Raw genomic sequence first — 15865 nt, forward strand, 5'->3', positions numbered from 1 at the left:
TATACTTGGACAGAGTCGGGGAAGATGGCCCGGGCAGCAGCATAATTCTCAGGACCCCCACATAAGAGCAGAGCAACTTGACAATAAAACCAAAACCCATGGACGGCACTTTTAGAAAACCCAGTGAGAAGATATCCCCAAGATGCAAGGGGGCTTTTGATACCCCTCAGAACAGGGAAACCCTAAAATAGCCGAGAAGTATTCACTGCTGAAAGTGGGAGTGGTTTTGCTCATTCCTATAGCAGTGAGTGCAAGTGGCCACGGGGAGGTCTTAAAGGATGTAGAATTCTCTAGTCGCTGTGAACTCTGTAACCAACCAGCCATGTCCTCCTCCCGGGATGGCCCTACCCTGTGGAAAACCTGCTGGGAGGGGAACCACATTGAACAGGGTAGGGAAAAAAGGGACTTAGGACAAAGGTCCCCCATAGAAAACAGAGCCAGGAGATCTCAGAAAGCCAGCCGCCATGTATTGGACACATGAAAACAATAGAGGAGAGAGCTTGCCAAAGCTGGAACCATTCCATTTACTAAAAATTTGGGAAAACTGTTTTCTCACAGAAATGAGCAATAGAAACATAGTGAGGTCAAATCCCATGCAAAGTTTTTATAAGATAAAAGAACAGAAAGAGCAGAATAGCACCCTTAAAGAAAGCGTGCCAAAACTACGTGACTTTGGAACAATTCGAAACCATAACCTACTTCCAAATGAGCTAAAAGACAATAAGAAAATGAACGAAACATCGGGGGAAAATAACATAAATCAGAATTAGAAAAACTTTGATATGTGATAATAGAATTCAGGAAAGAATTAAAAGTAAAAAAAAATCATCTCAGAAACAAAGTAAACTGATAAGAACATAAGGTGAATATATACAAAAGGTGATTTTTTTTAAAGAGAAATAGAAGGTGGAAACAGGAAAATTTTTTAAACAAGAAATAAAAAAAAAGTTTGAGAAAGTGACAGATATTGAAGACAGACAAAGAAATCTCTACATGTGGATGACAGGAGTCTGTGTAGAGAAAACCAGAGCAAGCTCATGTCTCCATCACTCCATTCTCTACTGTGTCTTCACGTGGCCACCTCCTGTGTCACTCCTCTGTGCTCCCTTATAAGGATACCTGTCATTGGATTTAGGGCCCACCTGCACAATCCATGACAATCTTACCTCGAGACCCTTAACATAATTTCATCTGCAAAGACCCTTTCTCAAATTAGGGTGCATTCACGGGCTCTGGGGATTAGGACATGGACAAATCTTTTTGGCAGCCCACATTCAACTCACTAGTCTCCAAGCTAATAGGTGACAAAAACAGGATTTGGATTTCATTTTATAATAAAATGGTTAAAGAGATTTTTAGTATTTCCATCAAGTCAACGATCCTTGCCAAGAAATAAAAGTAGGCAGCATGCTTTCATAAATGGTAGGATGATAGGCAGCCAGCCTGCAGACCCCGCGGAGACCTCGGCCCGTGTCACACTCTGCCTGGCCTCCAGGAAGTGCTTGTGCGCTTTGTGGATGCGCGTCACTCACGTTATCAGTGATGTGCCACTCGTGATCATCACGGATTCTTCAGACTCCCGTGTCAAAGTTAAGAAACAGACCTCTCTGCAGAACTCAGAACGCCCACATCTGTATTCCAACACTCACACCTTTTCCAGTGCAGAGCTCACTATGCCTTTGAAGAACCGTAAGCCATGAGTAACGACAGGCAGGAGTGAGCAAGGGCTCCGTCCTCTGGGCGCTCCACCAGTCTGCCCCCTCCTGCTCACGACCCCACCACCTACTTTGGAGTCTATCCTTAAAATTCAAGTGCCACCTGACTCATTCACCTTACTGCCCCCCCAAGCTAAGTGTGAACAAACTATATTGATTTACTGTTTTCCTTTGTCAGCTTCCTCTTCCACAGAGCTCTTCCTGCCTCATCCAAAGGCCGAATAACGTAAAATCTCAGACTAGATGACAGAGCCAAAGAGAAGGGGGTTCTGCTCCCAGGGAGGGCTTCCCAGTGCCTTCTGGCCACTGAGCCGGCCCAGCCACCCCCGACCCTGGAGGGGAGGGTGTCTCAGAGGAGCCCAGGGACAGTGGCAAAGCACAAGACATGCATCCAGTCCCACATATCTGTTGCTCCAGAAGGGGTAAAAGGGTTTGATTTGTTTTGTTCCATTTTCCTGACTCCAAGTGACCATCGTAAGCCAGGGGATTAGTAACCTTTACAACTGCGATACCAGGGAATATAGCTAGTGATAAAAGAGACTATAACTTTTTTATGGATAAATCTACAAAAGCCATATCCCTATGAATGTCCTCAGGAAAGAAGAAACAAGGGAATGAGATAGGATAGAGAGTAGTCTCTCTCTCTCTCTCTCTCTCTCTCTCTCTCTCTCTCTCTCTCACTCACACACACACACACACAAACACACACAAATGCAACACGATTATCTTTAAATAGAAGTTGCTTCTCCAAGTTTGATTTTTTTTGTTTCCTGAGGCGTCAGCAACACTGTTGAAATGATTTCATCCCGCCTGTGTGCCGTAGGCAGTCTGCCCTGAGTGATGCTGAATCAGCATCGGCCCAAACAGCCTCTTGAAGGAGGGTGGATTCCACACCGAAAGGCACCCAGTGTGGCCTCTGGAAACACTTGGAATCGCTCTCCCAAGAGTCAGGGAAGAGAAGGAAGAAAGAGGGTGGGGGATGCAGTGGAATTCTCCTTAAAAGAAGGCATTTTCAAGAAAAGGCTTGTTTTAGAAGTATTTTAGGTGGCCTTGTATCCCGGGCCAGATCTGCCGTTGGGGCCCCAGGTGTGTTTTCCGAGGTCCGTGGTGTTAATACTGTAAAAGTTCAACGTGTCTTTCGTGCTTCCTTCTCCTGGCTCCTGTCCCCTACTCCTATCCACCTCAGGGGGTTCAGTGATAATAGGGACTGTCTCCATCCCTATTAAAAAGGCAGCTTGCTTTTTCAAATTTTGTAGAATAAAGAGATGCTGAGAGGGAAGGGAACAGGCACAGCTGAACCACACAAAGCCAGGCCTCCCCCGTGGCAGTGACTGGGCAGATCGGGTCCCTGTCCGGAATGAGAATGAGCTTTACTCTTGTTATGCTTTGCAAAGGAATGTTCTGTAGACTGTGGTGGGCACCAGAGAGGAGCCATGTGTGGCTGAAAAGAGCAAGAGGGGAAAGAAAGGACATTCATTCTTCTTTATTTGGACCCCCTTAGTTGAGCCTCCGTGCTCCGTGAGCCGCAAATCCAAGGGTCTGCGTGTTCTCTGTACCCCCGTCCGTGTCTGGGAAAGGTGAAAAAACATCCTCGCGCCAGCTTTCCACTTACACTTTCAATTTCTCACTAAATGTGTTTGAGGAACTGTTAGACTTTTAATATCTATTTCTCTACATTTTTTTTTCTTCTTAAAGTCGAGCTTCTTTGTGGGCACACATATCAGTAAATTTGATAATAAAAAGTATCTTTCTGTCCTGCAATATGGGAAATTCTACCCCGAATGCCTCTTTGCTTTGCAAAGTCATTTCGCAATAGGATGTCTGCTTGCATAGCCACATTGCCTCCCTGTACATAAATTAAGAAAATTTGCAGTGATTAACCTATGCTAGTACGCATAAAAACTTCCAGCAGGTTAGCAATGATTTCTGAAATACCTGAAGAAGGGATATTCCCTGTTTAAGGTCAGGTATGTGCGTTTTGTAAGGAAATGACACCCCGAGTTGACTTTTGTCCTTTCATTGTCCCTCCACTTCTGAGTGAGAAGTGGGCACCCCTCCTGGCCTCTTTTCTGTCTTCCTTCCCAAAATATCAGGAGAGATGTTTTTCTCTTCTCAAACCTAATTTGGTTTTTGCATTATATCACAGGTACATATTGTCAGACCTATCTGCATGTGTGAGACAAAAAGTACTAAACTCTAAGGGTCTGTGGGTAAAGTTGAGGTAGTCCGTAAACTGTGGTGTTGCAGGCAAGTATCTATGTGCATGTGCCGATGCATTTTGAAAGAGTCGAATTCTCACTAAATTCTCCGAGAGATGCTTTAGCTCCCTCTAAAAGCTGAGAGGTACTGTGCTCATCCCCCACCTCCCGTCCCTGTCATCTCTGTGCCCTCCCCGTCATCTCTGCTTTTGATGTGACTTTAGGTAAAATGTTGATGTTTAGTTCACCGTGAATTTTTGCATTAATTTTGATTTTTAAAATATTGTATTACATGATTATTATTTATCTTAATTATTAAGATTTTTTAAAGGTGCCCCTTAAATTTCACACCTGAGGCAAATGCCTCACTTGGCTCCCCTTAGACCGGGGCCTGAGTGGGCTCCTACTTCAGCCTTCTTTCCTCCAGCCTCGCCCATGACAGGTTGTTCTCTGTGTCCCGACCGGAGCCGGTTCCCAGCCTGAGCATGGACGACGCCAGTCCCCTAGTTCAGGCACTGTCCTGGCCTCACTGGATGACCTCCCTCCAGAGTCATCATGCAGCTTCCAAGAACCCTTAAGCTGCAGAAAGTATTTCAGTCTCCTGGAGACACCTGGCAAAGTACAACTCATCTGCTATCCAGTCTCTATCCTACCCACCCGCCCAAAATACATCAAGCACTTCCTGTGTACCAGGTACAATGCAAAGTCATTATAGGGATGAATTCATTTCGTACTTACATTTGCCCTAGGAGATAAGTATCATTCTCGGCCCCATTTTACTGCTGGGGAAACACAGAGCCAGAGATGTAACTTACCCAAGGCCTCCGAGCTAGTAGGTGGCAAAACCAATACTCTAACTCAGAACGATCTGACTCCAAAACCCAAGTTCTCATCTAAAATGCTAAAGTGCTACGTGCCTCTCACCACATTGGGCTTGTTGCCCAGAAGCAGAAATGAAAAAGAATCTTCTAAGTCATGTTCGTGAGGGTAAGTGGCAAGCCCTGGGCCAGTTTTCTTTGTCAACAGGTTTTCTGCTGAAAACCCCTTTGTGGCTAAAACTAGGTGAAAGTCAGAAATATCCACAAAATGAAGTTTGTAAGAAAAAAACATCGTTTGAGGGAATTGACTATGCCTCTGGACCTACACATGAACGTATAGTATTCCTGTTCTTGGGGTTTTGACCAAAAGACATGAGTATAACCTTCCAACCTCCACGTGGAAACCGAGTGCTGAGATACGGGGTAACCTCGAGTACAAAAATAGGAAATGTTTTGGAACTTCAGTTCCCTAGTGACAGAATTCACGTACAGAAAGCATATTTTGGTCAAATAGCTTATCCAAGGTTAGAGGCAGACCCAGAGGAACGGGAGGCTGAGCTTGTCGGAATGCATCCAAGGCCAGCCTGGGAGCCTTGAGCACGCAGTGGAGTGCGAAGAGCAGGCCAGTGGGGAAGGGAAAAGTGTTGAAAAGGCTCCAGGACAGGTCCAGTGGAGCTTGAAGGGCTCTAGGGATTCTTGGTTTTCTTTTGGTGGGCAAAGTGCACAGGCAAGAATTCTAAGGTAAACCTGCTGCTGCAACCCCTCTGCAGAGGTCAGTAGGTGCTGTTGGGCACTGCCTGGGATCTACAGCTAAACCAGGCCTGCCATGAGAAGTCGAGTTTGTGGTTTAGTATTCCTGATCCCTTGCATTTTTACAGAGCATTTTAGAGTGCAAGGGACTTTTACATCCGTCATTTCCTTTAACCCAGAGGAAGTTCACTGGGCTAATACAAAACACCTGGAGCTGGAGTTCTGGTCCTACACACATTGTGACCTTGGGAAAGTCCCTCAGCTTCTCTGAGCTTCAGTTTCTTCTGCAAATACAGTTTTGCCAGCTTCAGCTCCCTCACAGAATAGTTGCTGGAATGACCTGGACATGGAAGCATCTGGTAATGTTTTAAACTGTGCAGCTCTGAAGTATCCTGACTATCAAAGCCAGAGCTGGAGTGAGTGGTGAGGATGGTGTCTAGGAGGACAGGAGAGCCAGTCCCAGACTGCAGAGGTGGAGTGCGTCGTAATGGGGATGTTTAGCCATACGGTCTGGTATTACCTGCGGGGCCGTTGTGTGCCAGACACCACGTGCAGATCACTGAGAAATCCCCCTTAGCTACAGGCATGCACGTTTTAACTCTTAACACACATATCTACCAAGTAGCAAGTTTACCTTCCAGAAGGTAGAAGCAGCAATGAGGGGCATTGCTAATTTGGACTCAAATCTGACAAATCAGGAGGAATTGATTGGCAAAGTATAAACGATGAGAACTTTGAGTGAGAATGAAAGCATCATCTTAGAATTAGGGGAGGGAAAAGAAGGAAAATTTTTAAAATTTAGTGAAAAAGTACCTATGATCCCATGATCTGAAATGCTAAGACACAACTCGGGAGAGTCAGAGCGCTCTTGAAAATGAAATTTTGACTTACCAGCTGCACGTGGCTCTTACTGGAATGAGAAGGGAGGAAGGCAACTAAAGAAACTGATGAGACTACATTGGGGATATTCTCTGATGAGCTCAATTTTTAAATAGATCTTTTTAATTTTTTATTTCAGCATATTATGGGGGTACAGATGTTTAGGTTATGTATGTTGCCCTTGCCTCCCCACTCCCCGCCAAGTCCGAGTTTCAAGTGTGCCCATCCCTTGGATGGTGCGTGTTGCCCTCCTTGTGTATACAAATACCTGTCCCCTCCTCCCTCCTCCCCCTCCCCCTTCCCCCCTACCCGACATCCAATAGATGTTATTCTTATATGTACACTTATGTGTTGATCAGTTAATACCAGTTTGATGGTGAGTACATGTGGTGCTTGTTTTTCCATTCTTGGGATACCTCACTTAGTAGAATGTGTTCCAGCTCTATCCAGGAGTATACAAGAGGTGCTATATCACCATTGTTTCTTAAGGCTGAATACTCCATGGTATACATATACCACATTTTATTAATCCACTCATGTATTGATGGACACTTGGGTTGTTTCCACATCTTTGCAATTGTGAATTGTGCTGCTATAAACATTCGGGTGCAGGTGTCTTTCTTATACAGTATCATTTGTTCTTTTGGGTAGATGCCCAATAATGGGATTGCTGGATCGAATGGTACTTCTACTGGAATCTCTTTAAGGTATCTCCATATTGCTTTCCACAGAGGTTGCACTAGTTTGCAGTCCCACCAGCACTGTAGGAATGTTCCTATCTCTCCTCATCCACGCCAACATTTATTGTTTTGGGACTTTTTGATAAAGGCCAGTCTCACTGGAGATAAGTGATATCTCATTGTGGTTTTGATTTGCATTTCCCTGATGATTAGCGATGTTGAACATTTTTTCATATGTTTTTTGGCCATTATTCTGTCTTCTTTTGAAAAGTTTCTGTTCATGTCCTTTTCCCACTTTTTGATAGGGTCGTTTGATTTTTTCTTGTTGATTTTCCCGAATTCTAAGTAGATTCTGGTTATCAGCCCTTTATCGGATTTGTAGCATGCAAAAATTTTCTCCCATTCTGTAGGTTGTCTGTTTGCTCTTGTGACAGTTTCTTTGGCTGTGCAGAAGCTTTTTAATTTGATCAGATCCCATTTATTTATTTTGGTTGTTGCTGTGGTTGCCTTTGGGGTCTTCTTCATAAATTCTTTGCCTAGGCCAATGTCTAGAAGAGTATTTCCAACATCTTCCTCTAGAATTCTAATAGTTTCACTCCTTAGGTTTAAATCTGTTACCCAGCTTAAATAGATCTTTTTAAAATATAAAAGTAACACATGTTTACCATAAAAAATTGGGAAATAAAAAATGAAAAGGAGACCATAAACATCACCTATAATTCTATTGAGTAATGGTTGCTGTTAAATATCTTTGTTTTATTATAATGTTTTTTTGTGCATTTAGATTGTTATATATAGACACACGCTCTTTTGTTTTTCAACGTGAATACATACTCTTTATGAATATCCTGTTGCTGGCTGCATAATTTTCTAGCATAGATGCTGTTAATAATTTACTTAACTATTCACTTATTGATGTTCCTAGTTTTTCACTATCAAAAATAACACGGCCGGGTACGGTGGTTCACGCCTGTAATCCCAGCACTTTGGGAGGCTGAAGCAGGAGGATCGCTTGAGCCAGAAGTCTGAGGTTGCAGTGAGCTATGATGATGTCACTGCACTCCAGCCTGGGTGACAGAGCGAGACCCTGTCTCAAAGAAAACAAACAAACCAAAAAAACCACTGCAATAAACATCTTTTTTCACGAAAGATTTTTCTACATACTGAGTTATTTTTTTAAGGTAGATTCTCAGAAGTTAACATTTACAGGGCTCTTAAAATATCACCAAGTCGTTTGTCAGAAAGTTGATGCCAATTTATCTTCCCACTGTTTTGTGAGTACCAATCTAATGAGCTCAGATTTTTGAAAAGATGTATATAATGGATGAAAGAACAGCTTACTGAAAGAAAAATATAAGGAGAATTTCTTAGACCTAGAATGTTTTCACCTCTCTAAATGAGCTGAAAACTATGGAAGGTACTTAAGAAAACAATAAGGGGGTATATGAATAAGTGTGATGTCACCTTGCTGATTGGGTTAGGTGGGGTAACAAAAATCAGCAAATGGCAAAGGGAGAACAGAACTGTTCAACTTCTCTGTTCCCTTTCTTCCATAAAGGAGAATGATTGTCAGACTGAAACAGGTAGTGCAAACATTGGCATAAGGGAATTGAAGCCCAAGATGGGTCAATTGATTGTAAAAGTGAATCTAAGTTGTTCTAAAAAAATTCAAGGCTCTTGGCCCAGACAAACGATATCCCAGGGTCAGGAACTCACAGGGGGACAGATAAGCCACGGACAGTGATCCTTCAGGGTTGCGGGAAATGGAAGAGGCACTAAAAGAAAGAATATAAGCCATTGTTTACCTGATATGGGAATAGAAGGGGAAACAAAAGTACACGTACAGACTAAAACAGCTAACCCGATAGAATGTCCAGGTGAAATTCAGGACGTGTTCTCAAACATACATGTTATGATAACATAGGAAAACACTATCCCACTTTGGAGCCAGCCATCCAGTCCTCATCCTCCTTCCTCATCCTCTTCAGTAAGGTTACTGTCAGTTGTGTGGTTACTGTGTTTCAGGACATGAGGAAGGCATTTCATTGAATTTCTGATGTTGCTGTTATGGATGAGCTTGGCAAATGTAGTACAAAAACCAGACTATTTAGATGGATTGATAATTGAACAACTCTTCCCAAAAAAAGCCAGTAACTTGATTAGTATCCATCTAAAGGAGGTGGCTGGTGTGTCACCAGAGTGCTCCCATTCCGCCCTGCCTGATCAGCACCTGTCAGTAACCTGTTGAGGTACAGATGCTTATCAGAGCTGCAGATGACGTGAAGCTACAGAGTATAGATGATACTAGAAATAGATCCAAATCTGGAGGGACTGTAGGAGGCTGGAATGATAGTTAAAAATAGCAAAATGAAACTTAATATTGATTAACATACATTCTTACAGTTTGGTTCTAAGTACTAGCTATATATGTGCAGGGTGGGGCAAGATTACAAAAATGATTATGGTAATGACAATAGTAGAAAAACAATAGCTAATTATTTATTAAATGATGGCTCTATGCCAGATACTGGCCTTTGTGTTTTATATCATCATTATCATTTGTATAATATTACTCCACACTAGCTTTATGTCATCTGAAAGTTTAATAAGCACAATCATCTATGATTCAGTGGTACTTAATTCACAGGTTTAAAGTTGTCCCCATTTTTCAGCTGAGGCAAGCAAAACGCAGAGAGGTTAAGTAACTTTACAAGATCACACAGCTGGGAAATAGAGGTTCCATGCTGGTGCTCAGTGCTTGCATGCTTAACCACTGTGAAACTTTTTTCTTTTTTTAATTAAATCAAAAATTCTACTTGATGTCCTGCCAAAACACCAAATAAGCTGAGAGAGGCAGGTGGTTAATAATATGGACTTTACGCCAGACCGCCTGGGTTCAAATGTCGGCTCTTCCAAAGGTCAGCTGTGTGACTTTGGCCAAGTCACTTAACTTCCCTGTGCTCTGGTTTTCTCCTCTCTAAATGGGGATAGTGATCATTCCTACCTTACAGGGTTGTCTGGGGATTAAATGAGTTAGATATGCAAGGCATTTAGAAGGCTCCCAGCACCTAGCAAGCACTTGCTTACAAGTAAGTGCTTGCTGTTATTAGGCTACAGAAGAAGCAATATGGTACGGTATTGAGAGTTGAGACTGTAGAGCCAGACCACCTGATCTCAGTCCTAGCACAACTTCTGTGTGTGTTGCAGTTTTCTCACCTGTAGAACGACACTAACAATCACTGTAGGAATTAGATTCAGTGTGGGTGCTCCATAATCCTTAGCTATTATTATCAGAAGTGTATCGTCCAGAGAAAGAAAAGTGCTGGTCCTGTTCTTAGTGCTGTGTTTAGGAATGGGTGCCAGGTAGGATCTCAGAGGAGGCAGACAGGTTGGTGAGGGTCTACAGGCTGCAGTGGAGGAGTTACACCTGGACCAGTTATGGGCGTTTGATCTGGAGGAAAGAGCACCAAGCAAGGAAGTCATAACTGTCCTCATCATCTCAAGGGCTACAAAAATTATTGTGTGATTGAATCAATTATGAGACAACATGGGACGTCAGAAAGAGGGGACCTGGGGCAGGTTAATAATGATTCAATCTCTTAACTTTTCCAGGCTTGATTTTCCTAATTGGTGAAATGGGGTGTGGGTTGGACTAGATCATCTCTGAAGTGTCTTCCATGTTTCACGTGTTATGATTCTGCCCTCCAACCCATAGAGTCTAGAGCAGATTCCTGTTTATGGGAGAAGTTTGGGATAACGGGTGTTTTGGGGGAACGGCTACTGCAGCAGAAGAGCTGAAACAGACCAGTAAAATCACTAATGACTCTGAGCAATGTGTCATTACGATGACATCTGTTAAACTGAAATGAGAATACCAGTGCCTGCTAAACTGAAACAAAAATACAACTGGCTTCGCGGGGCTTTGGTAAGAATTAAATGAGGTAATACGTGTGAAAGCACCTTATCAGCTGCAGAGCTCTGCACAGATGCCAGCTGATTTGTTTACGATTGCCATGGCTGGGTTATAACCTTTCCAAGAATTAGAATAAAACACTCGTAAACACTAATTCGTCTTCCATGATTCAGACGATCCTTCGGGAAGTTACAAAATCGCAGGGTCATGGTCGTGAGCATGGAGCCGTTCTGTAGGAAAAGGTCCTAGCTACTTGTATTCTTTGGTTTTTAAGATTCAAATTACATAGGATCATATTGACTGTGTTAAATCCTGGAGGCAACAGAGCTCACATACTTGAAGCCCCTCATTTTGCAGATGAAGTTACTGAGGCAAAGAGAAACTGACTGGCCTGCCCAGAATCGCATGTTAATTCATGGCAGATCTGGGAATAAAATTCAGACTCCTGATTCCCAGCACATTTTTCATCATTAGTTTAAACATAACTCAGAACATCTGAAATGAGGGGACGAAAGTACTGATACATGTGGCTGCCCTTTTGAATGTGGAATTGAAGAAATATTAGAAGAAAGTTTAAGGGCCGGGGCATGTCACTGAGGGGTATGACACCACAAACTTGTCTTGACCCACGTGGGGGGAAAAGTACAGTGGAATTCTTAGTAATTTTCTTAATCATAGCAGTTCATTTCCTCTGTACAAAATTCTTCCCAGATATTCTCTGAAATTAGCTGGCATTAAAAATGCCCATCTCAGGAAATGGCTCTCAACGGGCTTGTTACGTGCACAGGGAGTAGTATGATATACGTGCAGAATAATGATCTCTCTCTCTCTCTCTCTCTCTCTTCCTTTTTTCTCTTTCCTAATAATCGTTAACATCTATACTCTTCGACTCTGTTGAGTTAAAGTTGAAAGGGACAGCTATAAAACACATTGTATGTGATCCTCCCTCGTCCTGCCCATGTGTCTTGTATCCCATTCGCAGCTGTGAGCTGGCTAGAGTCTGAACACGAAACGTCCTGAGTGCCTGTGAGCACTCCCTGAGTAGCCGGTGAAGACAGCGCTGTCTTCCTGAATGCGTTAAAAGCAGAGTCCCACCCACACCTCCCTTCTCCTCCCATTTATAAATCTATTTCTCCGGGGATCTACAGATTTTTTTTTTTTTTTTTGCATATTTTTAGTCTGTTGGTAACTTTAGAAAGCCTCTAAGATCTAAGTCTTGGATGGGTAGGAGTCAATTCACTCAGTCTTTTTCGAACCCCTAATAGATGTTGAAAACGAATCTCAATTCTGGATCTGGATGGGAAATGCATGGGAAGCATAGCATGACAGACAAGAGCACAGACTCTGGAACCAGGCTGCCTGCATTCCAGTCTCACCTGCTCTTGTTACTAGGGCCATGTGACCTTGGGCAAGTCCCTTAAACGTACTGGGCCTCAATCTCCTCATCTGAACCCCCCTCTCCTAGGGTTGTGTGAACATGCAATTAAATGAACTGATATTTATAAAGTGCTTAGAACAGTGCTAGGTGCATAGAAGTGCTTAATGAACGACTATTAAGTAAATTAAATCGTCCTGATTAGACCAGAGTTGCCTCTGGGTACAAGGCTCTATTCCATTTAGATGCTGCCACACACAAGGTCTTAGAGCCCTGAGGTTTGAGGGAAAGGAGCTTTCTTCTCTCCTCAATTAGAATTGCAAAGCACATCCTCCACCACTACCTTTTTATTCTGTTGAATTGAAAAGGAAATAGCAGCGGGACTTGACTTTGAACACCAGGGTTTAGCAAGCCGCTTTCCAGCTCAGTGAAGTGTCCACCGTCTCTCTTTATGCTAACAGGAGAGCAGCGACTCTGAGAAATCTGTCGAGTGGCCTCGAGCAGGTCTATTGCTGTCAGGATCACTTTTGTGTAACTGCTAGGATCGCCGCAGCCTTCCCGGTAACTCGCTGCGTCCCCTTTGTACACAAGCCCGGCGCGTTCGCATGGGTTCCTGGTGAGGGGGTTTCCGCGCGGTGGCCCTGGCCGCTTCACGGGCTGGGCTGTGGGAGAGATTAATGGGAAGTGAAAAGAGAAACTGTTGTTCTTAACCGGCAGCGCTGTTTGGAGTGTGTGACTCTTCTTGTATTTAGGGAAAAGATTACTCATGAGTATTTTCTTCCATAGAATAGAAAGAACCTCAAATTACTACTTGCGTCCCCCACCCCCTGCTCGCCCGCCTCCCTCCGCTTCGGCGTGTCCTCTGCAGAAACTTCAGCATTTTACTCTCATTTCCCCTCCCAAGCGGGATTCAGTTCTGTATTTGCTTTGGCACCCGCATTTCCAATAAGCCACCCCGTCGTTTTTCCTGTTTCTGACTGCGCCTCTTCTGCGCTCTGGCCCTCTTACCGCCGGCGCTTTCCGAGGCCAAGCGTGCCCGGACCCTCACTCCTGTCCCCTAGTGGCTCGCTGTGCTCATCCTCCTTGTGTGAGGGACAGGGAGGTGACAGTCCAGAAGAGCAAATGGCTGTGCTGTTCCTGCCAAAGGTGACACCATTGACAGGGAGAAGTAAGGTTGAAGGCTGAAGAATCGCAGTTCAGAAACTGCGATCGTGCTGAGCCAGCCTCACTGCCGCCCCCACCTCCCTGTGATTCCGGAGATGCATTTTCAAGGTCATTGGAAAGAGCTGGACACCTCCTGTAGCCTTGGACCATTTTAAATAGACAGCGCTTTCTGGCCTAGTCAAGAATCAAAACACAAAACCTTTAGTGGCCGTATTTTATTCTAAAGATCATGGAGCAGTAGCGCACTACGAGTCCTAGTCCATAATGCTACTGTTTTTCCATGTGAAAAAAATTATCATAAAAACCAAGAAAAAACTCTTAAATGTCCATCTCTAATTATTCCAGTGCCCAATAGTTCTTTATTGGTGCCCTACAAGATGGACCGGTTTTGAAAGGACTTCCACCGGGTTAGAGGATGCCAACTGCCATTCTTCTAAACTATGCTTTGCAAAAGAGCCACTTGGAAGACAGCGCTGACAGTCATGCCCAGAGGCCTGCACATTCTCCACGGTGTTTGAGCCATTTGTTCCCCACTCCAGCAAAGAGGAAGAGCCACCCATCCAGTAGACCAGACAGTCCTTTGTCACGTGCATTCCTGGTTTAGGACGAAAGGTGATTCTTCCCTGGATCAAACTGAAGGACACTTTTATAACATACTGATGGAGTCTCCTTAGCCTGTTCGAGTAACTTATATTGAGAGACTGAAGCTCCTCTTAACAAACACTGATTCCATTGTACTCTGAACTATTGATTCATACCATGTGATTTTAGAGAATGAAGCTCTATTGAGCATCTAGCTTCTTCTAACCCAGCAGTTCTTAAATTTTTGGTCTCAGGATTCCTTTCAATTCTTAAAAATTATTGAAGACCCCAAAGAGCTTATACTTATGTGGGTTATATCTATCTGTATTTGTCATACTATAAATTAAAACTGAGAATTTTTTAAATGTTTATTCATTGAAAAATAATAAGCCAAGTATGTAGTATTATAAATATATATTCAAAAATATATTTTCCAAAACAAAAAAAAAATGAGCGAAAAGAGTAGCGTCATACATTTTTGCAAGTCTCTTTAATGTCTCGCTTAATAAAAGATGGCTGGATTCTCATATCTGTTTCTTCATTCAATATGTTGCAATATCACATGTCATGTAGCCTCTAGAAGACTCTGCTGTATACTCATGAAAGAATGAGAGTAAAAAAGGCAAAAAAATCTCTTAATATTGTTATGAAAAGAGTTTTTACTTTATAGATGCCCTATAAACGTCTTGGGAACCCCAAGGGGCCCCCAGATCACACTTTGAGAACCACTGTTCTAACCACTTGACTGATACATGAAAGATTTCCTACGTTAGCACAATAAAATAAAAATAAATGAATAGACTCAACGTCAGGCTCCCAGAGCCCCAACCTGAGCCACCCTCTCTCTCAGCCTTGCCCCAGACCTCCCTCCAGCCCACTTCGGGTCCTACTCAGAGTCCAAGTACTGCCCCCACCAGGAAGTTCTGACACTGGCAAGCAGAATAAAAAGGGGAAAGACCTTTTATCCTTACCTCGCCCTCTTACTCCCACAGGCCGGCCTGATGGTTTCCCAGAGGCTTAGTGAATTGTTCTTCCTGGAAGAAGTTTCAGGGAACATTTCATTATTTGGCAGCTCCAGAAGGTCAAGCCCAGCTCCGGAACAGTCTCACTTCAAAGGACGCCGCGCTGCCATCAGATCAGTCTGATTCTGAGGTCCCCTCCAAAGCACACTGAGATGTCTCCCGGTCCTGAGCCCCCTCAGGTCACCATAGAGCAAACCTGGAATCAAGATACTTTCTGGGGCTGGGCAAGGAAGGGCAGGGCTCTGAGATCCACTATCCCTTCCACACATAAAAAGGATCTTTCTCTCATTTTGCCTCTAAATAAAACATTAATCTGGCCTCACACTTGAGCACTTATGAAGCTAGAGTTTTAACCTGGGGCTTAGAGTTGGACATAAGGGCTCTTGAGACACAGAGACTCTATTTTGTTAACTATTCAGAGATCCTTTCCCTTTCTTCCAACTGTCTAACTGACAAGACCTTTTTTCTCTCTCTCTTTCTGCCTTGCTCTCTCTCCAACAGGCTTGCAGCCAATTTACTGGAGCAGGGATGACGTAGCCCAGTGGCTCAAGTGGGCTGAAAATGAGTTTTCTCTAAGGCCAATTGACAGCAACACGTTTGAAATGAACGGCAAAGCTCTCCTGCTGCTGACCAAAGAGGACTTTCGCTATCGATCTCCTCATTCAGGTGAGAGTCTGGACGCTTGGCGCATGCTCAGCTTGGACAATCTGTTAGCCCATGGGTGGTCTCTGCCACCGCCCACCCTGCCCGGAACATCTCCACGGGAGGT

The 15865-nt window shown here is 43.7% G+C and overlaps 1 protein-coding gene across 3 annotated transcripts in view; it reads left to right on the top strand.

The window, feature by feature from the left end:
* Window positions 1-15865, top strand: part of ETV6 (ets variant 6) — a 238309-nt gene that overhangs the window by 174438 nt on the left and 48006 nt on the right. For all 3 annotated transcript variants that reach the window (XM_012655798.1, XM_012655799.1, XM_012655800.1), the window contains one exon: window positions 15598-15762. In XM_012655798.1, coding sequence (XP_012511252.1) covers window positions 15598-15762 — 165 coding nt within the window. The remainder of the gene's footprint in view (window positions 1-15597; window positions 15763-15865) is intronic.

Source organism: Propithecus coquereli, unplaced genomic scaffold (genome assembly GCF_000956105.1).
Source record: "Propithecus coquereli isolate 6110/MARCELLA unplaced genomic scaffold, Pcoq_1.0 Scaffold487, whole genome shotgun sequence".
Lineage (NCBI taxonomy): Eukaryota > Metazoa > Chordata > Mammalia > Primates > Indriidae > Propithecus > Propithecus coquereli.